Here is an 18,568-nt window from a genome sequence, read left to right on the forward strand (position 1 = left end):
GCTGTTTTCTTACTAATGATGCCCTCAGACCAGCTTTGCTATTACTATTACTGGAAATACTCAATTGCTAAACCACCCTCACTCATAACAGCACTTAGTCCCTAATCAGTTTTTCCTAATCCTGCTTTACAAACAGCAACCCATCCAGAACCAATCCCAGCTTTCCTAGACCTTCCTCAGAACCCTGCAGAGGGACCTCAAGTCTTAGAAAAGATTCAACTCTCTTGTCCTGGGCTTTCTGATTCCTCTTCGAGATGTGCTCTCCTGGTGGTTTTGGCTAATTAGGCCTTAACACTCCTAAGCAAATTTCAGGAATGTTTTTAAGTGGAAAAAAACAAAGCCTGAGTGATTCATAGACTCTACTCACTTTCACGCTAGTCTCTGTTTCTTCATCTACTGCCCTGTAAAAGCAAAATTAATATTTATGCTCCTAAACTCCAGGAATTGCAAATTCTTAATACGAAAAAAACAGATTCTATTATGTTGGGCTATTTTATGGAGGCGGGAATGGTAGCTATTTTAACTTTTACATTCAAAAAGGATGGATACACGTTATGGGGGGCAGGGAGAGAACAACCAGAATAGAAAGCACAAAGAAAAAAAAAATCACAAGAAATTCTACCACGAAAATTAGTTTATTTTCCAGTATTTTATTTCACATGTATACTTTTAAAGAAGAGATGGGATAGCATAGATACTAATGTTTCTCCAAAATGGAAATCGTCGTGTTTTTTCCTAATGATAACGTGCCTTATGTTCTCACAGCACCTGGTATTCCTTTCATAGGAACTTTTACAGCTGCTAAATTATCTGAATAGTTGTTCCGGTGTCTTTCGCACTCTGATGTAAATTTGAGGGAAGACACTGTGTTCACCAGATCCCCAGCATGTTAACACAGCCTGGCTACTAATTGCTGCCAAGTTTAACTGCTTTTTTTTTTTTTTTTAGCTGATACATCACCAAATTCTGCATTCATTTCACAACCCCCTGGTGAGGCTTAAGCTCTTGTCTGTTTTGGCTTTTTTTAATAAAAAAAAAAAAACTTCCTAAAATTCTCTGATTCTAAAACAAAGTTCCTACATAGAAGCCAAAAAGAACCCGCCCAACTTGAATCTCTCCACAAGCCGGGTAAATAGCGCGATAGGCACAGCTACAGTTCTCGCGATTCCCACGGCTCAAGAGGATCCGCCCCCAGTCCCGCCAGGAAATTAGTGCGCATGTGCCGATTGTCCGGAAGTTACCGCACTGGCCGCCGGAATGAGGCGAGAAGCCGGAAGTAAACATTACAAGATAGGCTTGGCTTCTCTCGGATGGACTTGGGACCACCTGCGGCGGGACTGGGTAAGAAAATATTTTTAGAACTTTCGGGCGAAGGGGAATTGGGGAACCTGAGAAAATGGGTCGAAGGCTCCTAATTATTGGATATGTCCTCACGGGGGTAATGAGCCCTCAGTTGTTGAGGAGGGAGCGAGGACGGGGGACCGAAAAGGAAGCCACTGTCCTGAGACCCGTTGATGGCACTCGTGCCCAGCCAGACCAGGCCTGCGTCTTCAGGGAAACAGTCGGGATAACTATGAGAGTGTCACCTTTGTGGCGGTGGCCTTGAAGACCTTGAGCGATCCCCGGACTGCGAGCGGGGAAAGCTGCTTCCAGTACCCAAATTGATAGACTGTATTTCCTCGCCAGAAAATTTACTTAAGCTTCAGTTTTTCCTGTTAAGTCGAGATGATCTGACTTAAGTGGGATATCATGCGGATATAAATGAAAACATCTATGTAAGTAAAGCATTAAACACTGTCTTACGGTAAGCCCTCAGTAAGTGGGAGCTATTACTGTTTTTAGTTGAAGAAAATAGGCCCCTCCACAGCGACGGAAACGAGTGAGTACAACTTGGTGACTATAATACTTCATTCAGTTTTAGTTTTTAATATTTCAGGCCCAGAAGCCAAAGTTCTATGGACAGAGTATAACATGCTGTTTTTAGAGAACTGACTCTGGAGTCAGACTTGTGTTTGAAGTCCTTGTACAATGTGTTCTTGGCTGAGGATCTTACCTCTCAGAACCTGTTTCTTCCCTGTAAAATGGGGTTCATCAGACCTATCTACTGGGCTTATTGTGAAGATTGGATGAGGTGATACACGGTAGGCTCAAGAAATGGTAGCTGTTTTAATGAAGATTGTTAAATTTACCTTTGTTCTGCTTCTCTTCGCAGTATATTTAGGCCTTCAGTTTATACGTTACACAAATATATGGGGGAGGTTTTCTATAGGTCAGACACAGGAGAAGAGAACACTTTTGAGAAGCATCGTAGACCCCCAGGCATTGAGCACTTTCCACTGGGAAGGGGTTTGTGTAAAGGCCCGGTGTCTACAGGGAGCACGGTGTGTTAGAGGAACTACAAGAAGGTCTATGTAGTTAGTAGAGAAGGATGCGGGGATAGTTGTAATGGTGAGGCTGGAAGGTAAGCAGATGCCAGACCATGGTGGACCATGTAGGTGTGTTAAAAAGATGTCAGTTTTTAGAGTATGAATGATAAAATCCTTTGGAGCGTCACTTTTCTCTGAGACGTAGTCTAGCTCTGTCGCCCAGGCTGGAGTGCAGTGATGCAACACCAGCTCACTGCAACCTCCACCTCCTAGGTTCAGATGATTCTCCTGTCTCAGCCTCCCGAGTAGCTAGGATTACAGGTGCACACCACCACGCCCGGCTGATTTTTGTATTTTTAGTAGAGACGAGGTTTCGCCAGGTTGGCCATCCTGGTCTCAAACTCCTTACCTCAGGTGATCCGCCCGCCTCGGCCTCCCAAAGCGCTGGGATTATAGGTGTGAACCATCGCGCCCAGCTGTCACTATTCATTATGCTAGTTATTAGCCACTTGTGGTTATTGAGACTGGAAATGTGACTAGTTTAAATAAGTGTAAAACCCATATCAACTTTTAAAGACAGAGTTGTTTTTTCTAATTCAAATTTGCAATTATAATATGTTGGATACAATACAAATCTTGTAAAAGTAATTTTACCTGTTTATTTTTACTTTTTTAATGTGACTACCGGAAAACATAAAATTACATATGGGACTAGCATTGTATTTCTCTTAGATGGTGCTGTATTGAATTTTTGGACGGTACTGCATTGGAGGATTTTAAGCTTGGGCAGTAGGACATTGTATTAGTCCGCTTTTACATTGCCAATGAAGACATACCCCAGACCCGGCAATTTACAAAAGAAAGAAGGTTGTTGGACTTACAGTTCCGCGTGGCTGGGGAGGCCTCACAATCATGGTGAAAGGCACCTCTCACATGGCGGCGACAATAGAGAATGAGAGCCAAGCAAGACGGGTTTCCCTTTATCAAACCATGAGATCTCATGAAACTTATTCACTACCAGAACAGTATGGGAGAAACTGCCGACTTGATTCAGTTATCTCTCACAGGGTCCCTCCCACAACACTTGGGAATTACAGGAGTACAATTCAAGATGAGATTTGGCTGGGGACACAGAGCCAAACCATGTCAGACATGATATGATCAGATTTGTGTTTTGAAAAAATAACGCTGCGATGTGGAGAATTGATTGGAGGGAATCAGAGGAGACCAGTAAATAGGAAAAAGTAATAACTTACACTAGGGTGGTAGCAGTAAGAATGGAAAGAAGTAGATGCATTTGAATGATATTCAAAAGGTGAAAATAATGGGTCTTAGTGATGACATAGATGTAGGGATAAGCTGAAGCACTTAATGTAAAGGGACGGATGGTGTTGTCTTTCATTAAGATAGGGAACAATGGGGCCAGGCGTGGTGGCTCACGCCTGTTATCCCAGCACTTTGGAAAGACAAGGCGGGTGGATCACGAGGTCAGGAGATCGAGACCATCCTGGCTAACAGGGTGGAACCCCGTCTCTACTAAAAAAAAAAAAAAAAAAATACAAAAAATTAGCCAGGCGTGGTGGTGGGCGTGCCTGTAATCCCAGCTACTTGGGAGGCTGAGGCAGGAGAATCGCTTGAACCCGGGAAGCGGAGGTTGCAGTGAGCCAGGATCACGCCACTGCACTCCAGCCTCAGCAACAGAGCGAGACTCCATCTCAAAAAAAAAAAGGTAGGGAACAGTAGGAGATTAGATTTCAGAGGGAAGATCATGAGATTGAATTAAGACGTATTGAGTTTAAATGCCTCTGATCTCTAAGTGGAGATGTCAAGTAAGCAATTGGATATATGTATCTGAAGCTCAGATGAAAAGTCTTGAGTAGAAAAATAAATTGTTCCTTTATTATTTTTTATTTTATAGAAAAATAAGCTGGAGAGCCAGCAGTGTTGTATTGTGACCATGGAAGCCTTGGAAGTAAATGAGCTTATCCATTAGTGGGAGTTTAGACTGGTTTAAAAGGTGCTGGCTGAGCCTTGAGGAATCCAACATTAAATAACTGGGCAAAATTTGATGACAACAGAGGTACAAGAAAAACCAAGAGAGCCGGGCACGGTGACTCACACCTGTAATCCCAGCACTTTGGGAGGCCGAGGTGGGCAGATTGCCTGAGGTCAGGAGTTTGAGAGCAGCCTGGCCAATGTAGTAAAATCCCGTCACTACAAAAAATGCAAAAAAAATTAGCCAGGCATGGTGGCAGGCACCCGTAATCGAGCTACGCAGGAGCGTGAGGCAGGAGAATCGCTTGAACCTGGGAGGCGGAGGTTGCAGTGAGCCGAGATCGTGCCACTGCACTCCAGCCTGGGTGACAGAGCGAGACACCATCTCCAAAAAAAAAGAAAAACCAAGAGAATGTAGTGTCAGGGAAGTCAATAAATAGTATATAAAAAGGGAATGAACAGAGCTGAAAAATGTCCATTGGATTTAGCACAATGGTCCTTGATGACTTAATGTAACTCTTTTCTTTAGAATGATAGGGAGTGGAGGGCTAAGTTAGAGTGAGTAAGGATGAAAGTAGAAGGTGAGGAAGTGGAGACAGTGATTATAGATAACTCTTGAGATGTTCATTCTTAAAGGAGTACAGAGATAGGACCCTCTTTCATTAAGAGTTACTGTGTTAGAAAAGTTTGAGACACATACACAGAAAGAGGGATTCAGGATATGTATGAGAAAAAGAGTCCTGTGAAGTTTTAAATACACATGTGTGTCTCTCTCCATTTGTAAATTGGAGTTGAGGGAGAAACTGCTAACAGTATATAGAGACCTTGAGGAGGGGAAGGAGACCCTTCCTTACACATACTATGGGGGGAGAAAACATATGAAGCAGTATATATTATTAGGATGTCTTTTTGGTAGTTTGAGTGAACTAATGAAGGCCTACTTTTTACTGTAAATTTGACTTCTTTTCTTAGAGGAGGCCAGATAACCATGTCAGCCACGGTTGTAGATGCAGTTAATGCTGCACCCCTATCGGGGTCAAAAGAAATGAGTTTGGAGGAACCAAAGAAGATGACCAGAGAGGACTGGAGAAAGAAGAAGGAGCTAGAAGAACAGCGAAAATTGGGCAATGCTCCTGCAGAAGTTGATGAAGAAGGAAAGTAAGTACTTAATTTTTGTATGATCCATTCATTCAAAATTCAAATTCTTGGCTACTTAGTTTATTAATTTTTCATCCTTTTATTTGAGAGGCACCTATCTTCATTATTTATGTCTTTTATTATTTATTTTATCAAACTCATATGCATATGGTTTAATAATGAAATTATGTTGAAGGGCTTATAATGGATAGCAACAGTGTTTTTTCACCTTTCCCACTCCGGCCTGCTATACAGGAGTGACTGCTGTTAAATCTTTCTATTTTGAGTTTTTCTGGTTGTTACCTTCACATCTCTAGATAATAATACCTACACAATTATTTTAATTAATTGACTATAGACATTATTTGAACCAAAACTTCTTGTGATAGATTTAGATTACTAACACACATCTCTATTTTCCTTCCTCCCTTCTCTCCCTTCAGTTACATCACTATTCTTAGTTTCTTAGTTGGAAATATTTTCACTCTAAAATAAATTACTTCTTTATTTTAAATTATTCTTTATTATAGTATAGTGATAGCAACCATATTCTCTTCCCCCTACCACTGCAATGTTTCTATTCTTAGATTTTGTGTAAGCTACCTTTGTAATTGCAATACTGATTATTTTCCAACTTTATTCTTAAATTTTTTTTTTAACTTTTATTACAGAGACATCAACCCCCATATTCCTCAGTATATTTCTTCAGTGCCATGGTATATTGATCCTTCAAAAAGACCTACTTTAAAACACCAGAGACCACAACCAGAGAAACAAAAGCAGTTCAGCTCATCTGGAGAATGGTACAAGAGGGGTGTTAAAGAGGTATGTAGACTACCTGTGTACCTCTTCATGGATATGGAGAGTTTAAGAACTTAACGTAAGAAGTTTCAATGCAATACTATTTAAAGCAGAAACATAATAAAACCCTTTATCTGGTACTGGAATTCACAGTGCCTTACTATTTTACATTTGTATTTCTTATATAAATTTTATACTCCTGAAGTCCTTAAACTTTCACATTTGTAAATGTGTGGAGACTAACTCGTTTTCCTTTTAACAAAGAAATCATTTCACTAGACAAAATCGTAATGAGAGCCAAAGTTATGTCTAACTTATGTAGTTAAGACATTTTCTTTGTTTTTTGTTTTTTTTTTATATTTATAGAATTCCATAATTACTAAATACCGCAAAGGAGCATGTGAAAATTGTGGGGCCATGACACACAAAAAGAAAGACTGCTTTGAGGTAAGTTCACCTTTGAGAATTTTGAAAACCATTGTCAGTCTTTTCGTTGTCAGAGAGCTTGCTTCTCTTTTTCTGAAATCACCTATGTTTAGGTACAAGTTAAATAAAAATTAGTTTGAGTGGAATTGCTGTAAGACTAACTGATAATTGAATAGCTCATAAAGTGCCCTCTCTGTAAAAGTTGTATAAAGTCTTCCTTTGGGTCATAAGCACTTAGGAAAAGATTAAATCTTACTCTGTTTTTAGAGACCTAGGCGAGTTGGAGCCAAATTTACAGGTACTAATATAGCTCCAGATGAACATGTCCAGCCTCAATTGATGTTTGACTATGATGGGAAGAGGGATCGATGGAATGGCTACAATCCAGAAGAACACATGAAAATTGTTGAAGAGTATGCCAAAGTTGATCTGGTGAGCAAAATTCCCTGCTTTCCTGGATTTTTTAAAGAATCGTCCTATTGCTGTATCTCTAGCAGCTCTACTTTTCAAATCTTGAAGCACTTTAAAAATGGTAGCATTTTTATATTAGTATTAGTACTACTGTGTAGGCTACCTTTATAATTGTAATATTGAATAGAGGAAATAATGTGCTAGCCATATTTGCCAGCAGTTTCTTCTTGATTCTTATATTGTCCTTTACTCCCTGTCTTAGGTAGCAAAAGATACTGGAAGCATGAGAACAGATTCGTGTCCAAAGCTTTTAGTTTTGTGAGATTAGAAATGTATGGCCCCAAGCTATAGCTTGCCCATGAACCTATTTTATGGTGCCTCACATAGCATTTGGGAGTAGTAGAAAGGGAATGGATAATTTGTTTCAGGAAATTTTATTTTATTTTAACCCAACTTCAGTTTTTACTGTTATGATTTGACCTCTTCACCTTTAGTCCTTTGAAGTCATAGTCGCACTGCCTTTTTTTTTTTATTAGAGGTATCATTTTAAAATTGTAAGATTTCATATAAAAATCTGGATTTCATCTTTTCTTGAACATTGTAATATATGGTAACCCCACGCCTGCCTGGTAAGAGTCAGTCATCTAGAGTTATGTGGCAGCTGCTTGTTTTTGTCAGGGCTTGCTCCCTGCAATTTACTACTGATGCCATTTGTCTCAGTTTACATTATTGCCTGGTTCAAACATTGTGTAACTCCTGCTCTTTATAGAGTAATAAGTCTAGGGCTACAAGGAATCCCAAAGAGATAGGTGTGTTCAGTGACCTTTTCTGAAATGAATTAATTTAAAGTTATTCATTTTAAATATATAAAAACATAGGTGGCGAATTGAATGTTGTAAGTAAAATTTAAATGTTCCTTTTTCTTTCTTTCTTTCTTTTTTTTTTTCCTTTAAAGGCAAAACGAACATTGAAAGCCCAGAAACTCCAAGAGGAATTAGCCTCAGGAAAATTAGTGGAACAGGCTGTAAGTAATGAAAATGATCAAAAAAAAAGTTTCATTTCTTTTAAACAAAGAAATGAAAATTGAAACAATTCATTTTATAGCTCTTCAGTTAGAGAGGAAGAGAGAAATGCTATTGGGGGGAAAATAAAACTGATACTTTGTATACAGTTTATAGTAATATAAATTGATGCAGTCAATTTGGGAACAGTACTGCCACTATTTATATTTAGACACACACACAGACGTACACTTACTTTTTCAAGTTAAATTATTAGACCTATCCATCCTAAAGAATTTTCTAGAGTTCAGAAAAATCATTATGCATAAAGATGGTACAGCATTTTTTACAATAGTAGAGAAATTGGAATAGCTTAAATGTCCAGGAATAGGGAGTTGGTTAAGTGCATCTGCATGGTATAATAGCTGCTTAGTTCTTAAAAATGGCATTTCTCGAGACTTCGTTAACAACACTGGTTAACACTTGTATTTGAATGATACGTGAAAAGATAGTATAATATTATCACACTGAAAGAAAGACCAGAACACTAGTTTTTATTTAATGTAGAATTTATGAATTTTTCTTTGTATCCTTTTTCTTTAGTATTTTCTGCATTTTCCACAATGAATATGTATTAGTTACATAACTGGGCAAAACATTTTTTTGTATGAATGAAAGGTCTGTTGCAGTCAGTTTTTTTTTCTTTTTTTAAAATCCTTGTCAACTTAATAGAGTAAATATATTATGCATATTAGAGTTGTCAAGTTTCTTTTTAACAAATCTAGGCACAAATAAATAGTAAACATTTATAGTTTTTTAGTTTAAATTTCTAAAAGGGACTCTAAACCATGTATAAGTAACAAAGCAAGCAGAACTCGAAATAATTACTAAGTGAGCGTAATCTATCAGGCAAGTTAACAGCGTTAAGTTACCAGATAGGTGTTTAAAATCCATTTCTGGCCAGGTGCGATGGCTCACACCTGTAATTCCAGCACTTTGGGAGGCCGAGGCGGGTGGATTGGAGTTTGGGACTAGCCTGGCTAACATAGTGAAACCCCATCTCTACTAAAAATACAAAAATTAGCTGGGTGTGATGGCGAGCGCCTGTAGTCCCAGCTGCTCGGGAGAATCGCTTGAACCCAGGAGGCAGAAGTTGCAGTGAGCCAAGTTCACACCACTGAACTCTAGCTTGGACAACAGAGCGAGACTCCATCTCAGTCAATCAATCAATCAATCAATAAAATGAAAACAAAATCTGTCTCTGTTCCATGAGAGATACATGCTCTTAGAAAAGTGAATTTGTCTCTCTGAGCTGCAGTTTAGTATGTCTGAAATAGAAATGACAACACCTACCCCCAGGAAGTTTATATACATATCACATAGTAAACACTGGGTAATTAGTAGCTATTATTGTTGTGATTATTTTTATGTATTACTAACTTTGGGAAAAGAAAAAGGGCCTGTTTCTTTGTTCTAATATATTCTCTGTTACTTGTTGTAAACGTGGTGTAATTTATTTCCCCAGTAAGGATACTTAATGTATGTAAGGGGCTAATGATTTTTGCCCACTTGGATGCTTGGATATTAAGATGAACCACATATAGTAGATTTAGGTATTTAGCTGTCACTATAGAAATGTATGTAAATGTCCTTTGTTGAACTAGCAAATAGTGGGAACTCAAAAAAATTATTTTTCACGAAATATTTATATTTCTGATTTTGAAAGTAACACTTAAGTGAAAAAAATTAGAACATTATATTAAAAAGAAAATATCCCCTGTGTTAACTATGAACATTTTGAAGTAGGCCTTTCCAGGTCTCTCTTGTCCACATATACCTGTTTATGTGTGCTAGAATACAAAATGTTTCTTACATGAATCCATCTTTATATATTCATTTATTACCTTCTTTTTTAATTTAACAACATAGAGTACAGTGAGAACGTGTTTTCTGTCTATATTTATAGACCTATAGCATCATTTATTTTTGTATAAATTCACATGGCTCAAAAATTAAAACAGTTTAAGAAAATGCACAGTGAAGTCTCTCCACCCCTGTTTCTGTCCACCCTAACACTAAACTTCCCCTCGCCCCAAATCTTTTGTGTATGTGTATGGCTCTTTTCAGAGTTTCTTGAATAAATACAAATACAAATATATACTCTTATCCCACCTTTCTCTCCCCTCCATTTTTTTAATCAAAAAAGTTAGGAAATGATACATACTTTTCTGCCCCTTGGATAGAATCACTTTTAATGGCTGTTCAGTGTTCCATGGAATGCAGTAAATTATATAACCAGTGATCTATTATTAATTTGATTTTTTCCCAATGTTTTGAAAAACCATTGCACATATACAATACTGCACATCACATTCTTATATATCTTTATATAATTGACATGATACTAGGATAACCTTCTAGAAGTGTATTTCAGTGAGTTTATATTTCTAAAATTTTTATGATCACTTAGCCATCATTCAGAAAAGCTACACAGATTTATGCTTACATCTATAGACTATATATACCTGCACGTGTTTCTATATCTCCTCACTAATGCTATAATGTATTCTTTTTTTCTTTTGAAGTATTTTTAATCTTTGAAGCCTTTATGAAGGGACATGATGAAATACTGACCACGTTACTATACACATTCTGTGGCGTTAGAAAGTATTCTGACCAATTGCTAGTGAAGAAAAGTGTATCCTTGTGACAAGGAGTTTGGCCCCTCCTTAAATTACAATATTGTGTCAATTGTAGAATTTTTTCATTGCCCAAACTTCACTTTGGCTGTGAAGACATGAACCTAGTAACATTTTCTTTTTGGACTTACTGGGAAACTAGTAACGTTTAATGAAAACAGTATGTCTGAAGACTAACACATTTAGAAATTAATATTTATTGGGTACTTTGGTCATCTTAATCTTCCTGTTACCATTCTGTAGTTATAATCTTAATTAAAATTCTCTTGAAATTTGCTGGCTTTATAGACAGTCTAATAAAATTCACAGTGGCACTCTTGTATTCAGAATTTGTGTGCTCATTACAACTGAGAAATGTGAGTTTGTTCAGTTAGAATTAAGTTTTATTATCTTAGCTATTTTAAGTGTTAATTGGATTAAGTGGAATGAAATTATGAATTACTTTTCTTCTTTCGTGATACAGAATTCTCCAAAGCACCAGTGGGGAGAAGAGGAACCAAATTCTCAGACGGTAATACATATTTGCTGCCTCTAGTACATGTGAAATTTTTAAATTTCTGATGGCTAATAATAACACTAATAATAGTTTTTAAAGAACACAAGTAAATAAGGGTTTGGTTAAAGGGAAAAGAAAAAAAAAACAAGAATTACATGCTGCTTTCTTTTCTTCTTACTTTTTTTTCTTCCCCTCCCCCTTTTAGGAAAAAGATCATAATAGTGAAGATGAGGATGAAGATAAATATGCAGATGATATTGACATGCCTGGACAGAATTTTGACTCCAAAAGACGAATTACTGTCCGGAATCTCAGGATTCGAGAAGATATTGCAAAAGTAAGTCTTATCAACTTAACATACATATTTGAAAAATATTTGTCTTTCCAGCCTAAATTTTATCGACTCTGGGTAGCATATGGATAATAGAGTCATTCTAAGATAAGGTTTCATTCTGTTTTTTCTCTTCACCTGTACCCCAGAATTGTATACACACATTTATTTAATTGATCATGTTCAACTCCTCCAACTAGTCTGCTGACATCTTTTTGCTGTGAGTAAACATTAATTTATTCTTTAAATATTTTTTTCTTCTAGTATTTGAGGAATTTAGATCCAAATTCTGCCTACTATGATCCAAAAACTAGAGCAATGAGAGAGAATCCTTATGCCAATGCAGGAAAGAATCCAGATGAGTAAGTATCAAGTTAAATGTACAGATTTCAAGATGAGGGAAAGTTAATTGTTTTCTGACCTGACCATAGATGGTGTTCATTTTAATTCAGATTCAGTTTTACGAATTAATTTTCCTTAAATCAATATCTGAAACATTTTCTTTATTTGTATTTGCAGAGTGAGTTATGCTGGAGATAATTTTGTTAGGTACACTGGAGATACCATTTCAATGGCTCAGACACAGTGTAAGTGTTTCCTCTATGTCAAGGCATTTTATATCAGCTCATAAGAAGTTTGGGATTTTTTTTTTAAGCTTGTTTTCAAGAAGCATACAATAATGTAGCTGCCAATTCATTAAGATGTTTTGAATTACTCCAGTGTTTGCGTGGGAAGCCTATGACAAAGGATCTGAAGTACATCTGCAGGCAGATCCTACAAAGCTAGAGCTGTTGTATAAGTCCTTCAAAGTCAAAAAAGAAGATTTCAAAGAACAGCAGAAAGAAAGCATCCTGGAAAAGGTAATTTTGACCAAAATGCTAAAGAAGAATTTCTGTTAAAGAGAAGTTACTAGTTAATAAGCATTCGTTTTACATTTGGAAAATAATGCAAAGAGAGCCCCTCATAATCCATGAAGAATTAGTCCTTTTCTTCCTTTGTGTTAGTCAGATGCTATACAATTTTGTATGAGCTTTTACAGCAAAACAACCTACCTCATATCTTAGTAGCTTAAAATAAACATTTATTATTGCTCACAGTTGGCCGAGTCTCCTGGTCTGGGCTTGCTCAGCTGAGGTTAGGTGATGAACTAAGATGGCCTCACTCTTGTGTTTAGCAGTTAACAGGCTAATTGTCCTAAGGGGACCTCTTCTGAGACAGCTCATCTCCACTCCATGTGGTCTCATCCTCTAGTAGGGCAGCTTTTTAAAATGGCATTCTCAGAGTTCTAGAGAGTGGCAGCAAAAAGTGCGTTGTGGTACATAAGTGCCTTTGCTTGCATCACATTTGCCAGCTTCCCATTGGTGAAACCTAGTAATATGGCCACGCCCATATTCAAGGGATAGAGAAAGACTTCGTCTCTTGATGGGAAGAAAAGCAAAGCCCTGTGGTGAAAGTGCATACATACAAGGATAAGAGGAATTTATGGCCATTTTGTAACTTACTGTACTCAACAGATGAATAGCAACTGAGACATCTTCTATTTGTCTCAGAAAAAAAAATGATGGCTTTTTTTTTCCTACTGTGCTTTCTATAACAAAACCCAGTAAAGAATGTTCCCTTTCTTTCTGATTAGAAATAAATGTTTTCCTACATCATGTTCAGATTAATATATTATAGTCCCATTTTTATATAAATTAAACAAGTCTTTCATTTGTTTATAAAATTCAGAATAAATGTTAGGGAAGGCATGGAACCACTATACCCCAGGTGTTAACACTGGCTTAGTGGACAGTTTCAGGGTTCTAACCAGGTCCCTTCACATCTTTTTACCATTTTTTTGGTTAACATCAGAGAAAAGAGAAATAATGAATAAATAGAATAAGGAAAAAAAAAATATTTTCCTGGAAATTTAAATGCAAATGAGGTTGTAAAATGTATTGAATAATGTGCAATGTCCTTTTAGTATGGTGGCCAAGAACATTTGGATGCCCCTCCAGCTGAATTGCTTTTAGCCCAGACTGAAGACTATGTGGAGTACTCAAGACATGGGACAGTCATCAAAGGACAGGAGCGGGCTGTTGCCTGCTCTAAGTATGAGGAGGATGTGAAGATCCACAATCACACAGTATGTACTAAACTGGAACAATTTTGTGTCCTTGTTAGTTTTGCTCTGTATTGCATTTTTCCACTACAACTTTATTAGCTAACCGCTTCTATCCTCTATGCTTTAAAAAAAAAAAAAAATTAACTCTGTTTCAGGGAATTTTTTCAAAAATAGAAACGTTTTGAAGGAATACTATGTTCATCTATATACCCATCATCTAAATTCCGAAATTTTTAACATATTGCCTTATATACTTTGTCTAGTTGTATGTGTGCATATGCACATTGTTTTACATAGATACGTAAAATACACATACATACACACATAGTTTATGTATACTTTTTTTGACTGAAACATTTGGAAATTATATATCATGACATTTTATCCATAAGAACTGTATCACATACCTCCTTAAAATAAAGACTTTCTTCTATATAACCACATTGACATTATTGCACTTTAGAAAAGTAGCATTAATTCTATAATATTACCTAATATCTAGTCATTAATCACATTTTCCAAAATATACAGAAAAATGCCTTTAACATCTATTTTTTGTTTTAGTCAGAATTCATTTCAAATTTATTTTGATCATTATTTGGTTATTATGTCTCTTTTCTAGAATGTATCTCTGCATTTTCATGACAATGACCATTTAATAGATTAGGCCAGTTAGTTTGTAAATTGTCTCATATTCTGTATTGACTGGATCCTAGTAGCGTTATATAGCTTGTTTCTCTATCCCTGTATGTTTTATAAATAGGAATTCAGGTCTAATGGCTTGATTGGATATAAGTTAAATATTTTGACAAGAATATTTAATAAGTAATGTAGTATATTCACATTACATCATAAACATCATAAAGCATGTATTGTCCTTTGCTGTTCTCTTGAAGTAACCAAACTACAATTGTCTCTCTTAGTTGAGGGTCAAAAACCTAATTCCCTATAGTAGCCAGGCCAGTGATCATACATGAGCAAAGTGAGCCAGGCAAATTGTACAAACTGGAGAACATAAGCCCTATCTAACGGGGCATCCACTGTTCAGCAACAGCCGATTATTGCCAAGTGGTCATGTAGGCCCAGAATTTCCCACTCCTTCATTTTTCAAGAGAAGTCAGATACACTGAATTTTTTTATAGGCTTTTGGGAATAGAATTTAAGAGCTTTGTAACTACAGTGCCTGCCTCTCACACTTCAGGTCAGACTACCTTGTCCCTGTTAGCCAGCCTTGAATTCCCATAATTTCTCTCCCAAATTACCTTTAAAGGGCTGTATTATTTTATACTCCTATCAACAGTATATAGAAGTTTCTAATTTCAGCTTTCTTTTTAAGTAATTTCTCTCTCTGCAGCATATCTGGGGATCGTACTGGAAAGAAGGCCGATGGGGATACAAATGCTGTCACTCTTTTTTCAAGTATTCCTATTGTACTGGAGAAGCTGGGAAGGAGATTGTTGTAAGTAATTGTCTTTGGTTCTTAAAGGTGTAAAACAACCGAAGCTCCTAAGTCAAACTGAAACATACTGTCTCGTGTTTCAAATTTTAACTTTTTCTTAGATGATTAGTAACTATGACACTCAACTCAAATCACATGTATTTTTCCACAGAACTCTGAGGAATGTATTATAAATGATATAACTGGGGACGAATCTGTGAAAAAACCTCAAACTCTCATGGAGGTAAGTTGATAATCATTTGTCCTGAATTTTTAAGTCCTGGAGGGAGGGCTTTAAAACCTGCACCTGAGTTGTTTTGTTTTGTTTTGTTTCTTTTGAGACAATCTCATTCTGTCGCCCAGGCTCAAGTGCAGTACACGATCTGGGTCCACTGCAGCCTCCGCCTCCTGGGTTCAAGTGATTCTCATGCCACAGCCTCCCAAGTAGTGCACCCGAGCTTTGTTTTCACATTAATAACACTGCATTTCAATCCTCCCTTCCAGCTGCATCAAGAAAAACTGAAAGAGGAAAAGAAGAAGAAGAAAAAGAAAAAGAAGAAGCATCGAAAGAGCAGTTCAGATAGTGATGATGAAGAAAAGAAGCATGAAAAATTGAAAAAGGTAATTTGTGAAGTCTAAATAGTGAAAGTGATAAGTAACAGTATTCTTTGTATTGGGGGTTGTTTTTATTTTTTTGAGACAGGGTCTTGCTCTGTTGCCCAGGCTGGAGTGCAATGGCACGATCTTATCTCACTGCAACCTCTGTCTCGTAGGCTCAAGCAATTCTCCTGCCTCAGTGTCCCAAGTAGCTGGGATTACAGGCACATGCCACCATGCCCAGCTAATTTCTGTATTGTTTTATAGAGCCAGGATTTCACCATGTTGCCCAGTGTGGTCTCAAACTTCTGAGCTCAGGTGAACCGCCCACCTCATCCTCCCAAAGTGCTGGGATTGCAGGCTTGAGCCACCGCTCCTGGCCAGTATTATTTGTAAAGGCCTTTATTTGTAATGGCCTATGATCTAGTCCTGTCTCCAAATGCATTTTTAAAATGATGAAACAAGCCTAGAGTCTGAGTGATTTGCTCAAGTTATATTAATGGAGGTATTGTGGGGTGTAGGTATTGCCTTCTTCTTCGAGTATTTAGTAATCATGACTAATGGACAGAAGAAATGTGCGTTATAAAGCATTTTAGAGTTATTGCCATGTTGACCAGAAAGAATTGCCTTCTAGCTCTATAATTTGTAAGTTTCAGCAAGTCCTTGAGAAAAGTCAGAATTATAGTCTTTACCAGAAGCATCATTTGCAAGCTTGTATCAGTAAAGTTAACCTCATTTAATTTTTGTTATTAAATAAAATTTCTTCAACATTGATTTGAAATGTTATAGAATGTTTTGTGCTCTATAAAAATATCATATAAGCCAAATAGTGATTAGTTGTAGCTTGACAGTAGAAGGGCTGACTCCAAAGCTCTTTCAGGCAATCTGCGTTTCTGATAGAGCAGTTCATATTCAGTGGGGTCCGTTGGTACTCTGCCACTTTTGAAGAAAAGAGATCTGATGTAGAGCTGTGATATGCATTTTATTCCTCTCTCTATAGGCACTGAATGCAGAGGAGGCCCGCCTTCTTCATGTCAAGGAGACCATGCAGATTGATGAGAGGAAGCGGCCTTACAATAGCATATATGAAACTCGGGAACCTACTGAAGAGGAAATGGAGGCATATAGAATGAAACGTCAGAGGCCAGATGACCCCATGGCCTCTTTCCTTGGACAGTAGTAACTAGTCACATGACCATCCAAGATAGATGCAGCTGATACATTCTTTTCAGCTTCTTATTGATGATTGTAGATACAAAAATCCTTGTTTATTCTTCTTGCTGCCTGACTTTAATAAATATTTCAGGTGCCTCACAGTAAGTTCACTCCTTTCCATACTGAAGAAGCAAAAAAGAAAAAGAAGAGGCACATGAAGTATGCTTTTGGGAACAGAATTTAAAATTGGATTAAGATTTTATTTCCAGTTTTATGTGAGTCATGTGTAAAGAAGCCTTGGCTCTCTACCTATTAAGAATGTCTCTCTCTACATTTATTAACCTTCAAACTTTATTGCTTCGGTTTTTGTGGCCCTATATTTAGTCTTAGCATACCTTGGTTTTGAGAAAAAAACGGGGCTTTGTTTTTTTAAAATAATTACTAGCAACTGTATGACTACATTTATTTTTATGTTTTGTTTTCTTTAAGAGACAGGATCTTGCTATGTTGCCCAGTCTAGAGAGCAGTGGCTTTTCACAGATGCAGTCATAACGCCCTGCAGTCTTGGGCTCAAGCGATTCTCTCTCCTTGGCCTCTGGAGTAGACTAAATGTGTTAGTCTTTGAATGGAAAACAACTATTTTCTCATCATTGGGTCAATATTGACTGATCAGTAGTAGGTCTTTACCATTCTGGACATAAGCCTTTAGATGTAGAAATCCTTTCCTTTATCATAGAGGATATGGTTTACGATACTATTTGTTTTCATTGTGATTGCCCTCATGTAACAATCATGAATATTAGATTTTTTAAATTGTAGAATATCCTAATATTTATAGCCAGCAGCTGTTACTTTGTTTGTAAAATTTGCAAAAAACCAAAACCTGAAGTTGGCTTCTTGAAAGAATTACAAGGATAGCTTGTAGGGATATTAGTAATAGATTGCCATGATCCTGAAGCCTCTACTCAGAACACTGTGAAGATAGTACTGACAGAGTGGAATCAGTGAAAACAGCCTAACAAAACCTCCGACTTCAGTATATCAACTTTTAACAGCTCACTGGCTTTTCTAAACTACCAAAAACCACCTATAGGATACTGCATCTCAAAAAGGGTGGTGTGAGAGTAACTGAGTCAAATTGTCAAGTACTTTGGATATACATAGTGTCTAGCTTTAGATTGGTATGAAATTAACAATGCAAATAGATTTAATTTTTATTTACTTCAAAAATGCAAAAAAAATTTTATTTTCCTATCCAAACAGGGTGGTTCAACATAAAGGCTGACATTGTTGTGTCTGTTTTGTATTTTATCTTTTGTTAGAGATAAATAAATGACGATACTTAACTGTGCGTGGTTTGTAGCATTATATCTAATATTTGGCAGAAAAGTTGTTTATGGGACAGGGAAGGGAACCTGGATTAGCTTCCGTGAGTTTAAGAAAATTTCAGCATCCTGTCACCTAACCTTTCTGTACCTCTTTCCCTCTTCTATGAGGCCTAGTTTACTTTGATTTAGGAAGAATTCTATAATATCCAGAATCATGTCTTCTGTTTTATTTTGGAAAAGTAATGCCCAGCCAGCCTGGCCAACATAGCGGAACCCCATCTCT

The 18,568-nt window shown here is 37.1% G+C and overlaps 1 protein-coding gene across 1 annotated transcript; it reads left to right on the forward strand.

Moving 5' to 3' along the window:
• The first annotated feature begins 1,202 nt into the window (after positions 1 to 1,202).
• Positions 1,203 to 18,308, forward strand: SLU7 (SLU7 homolog, splicing factor). Its single transcript, XM_010369929.2, has 16 exons — positions 1,203 to 1,341; positions 5,334 to 5,519; positions 6,170 to 6,323; positions 6,666 to 6,746; positions 6,993 to 7,157; positions 8,092 to 8,160; positions 11,300 to 11,347; positions 11,538 to 11,669; positions 11,928 to 12,025; positions 12,183 to 12,250; positions 12,384 to 12,523; positions 13,627 to 13,788; positions 15,122 to 15,226; positions 15,378 to 15,449; positions 15,710 to 15,826; positions 16,803 to 18,308. Exons 2-16 carry the CDS (start codon positions 5,350 to 5,352, stop codon positions 16,980 to 16,982), a joined length of 1,761 nt encoding a protein of 586 aa, XP_010368231.1. The 5' UTR covers positions 1,203 to 1,341; positions 5,334 to 5,349; the 3' UTR covers positions 16,983 to 18,308.
• Positions 18,309 to 18,568: the final 260 nt, after the last annotated feature.

This window comes from Rhinopithecus roxellana, chromosome 3 (assembly GCF_007565055.1).
Source record: "Rhinopithecus roxellana isolate Shanxi Qingling chromosome 3, ASM756505v1, whole genome shotgun sequence".
In the NCBI taxonomy this organism is placed as follows: Eukaryota; Metazoa; Chordata; class Mammalia; order Primates; family Cercopithecidae; genus Rhinopithecus; species Rhinopithecus roxellana.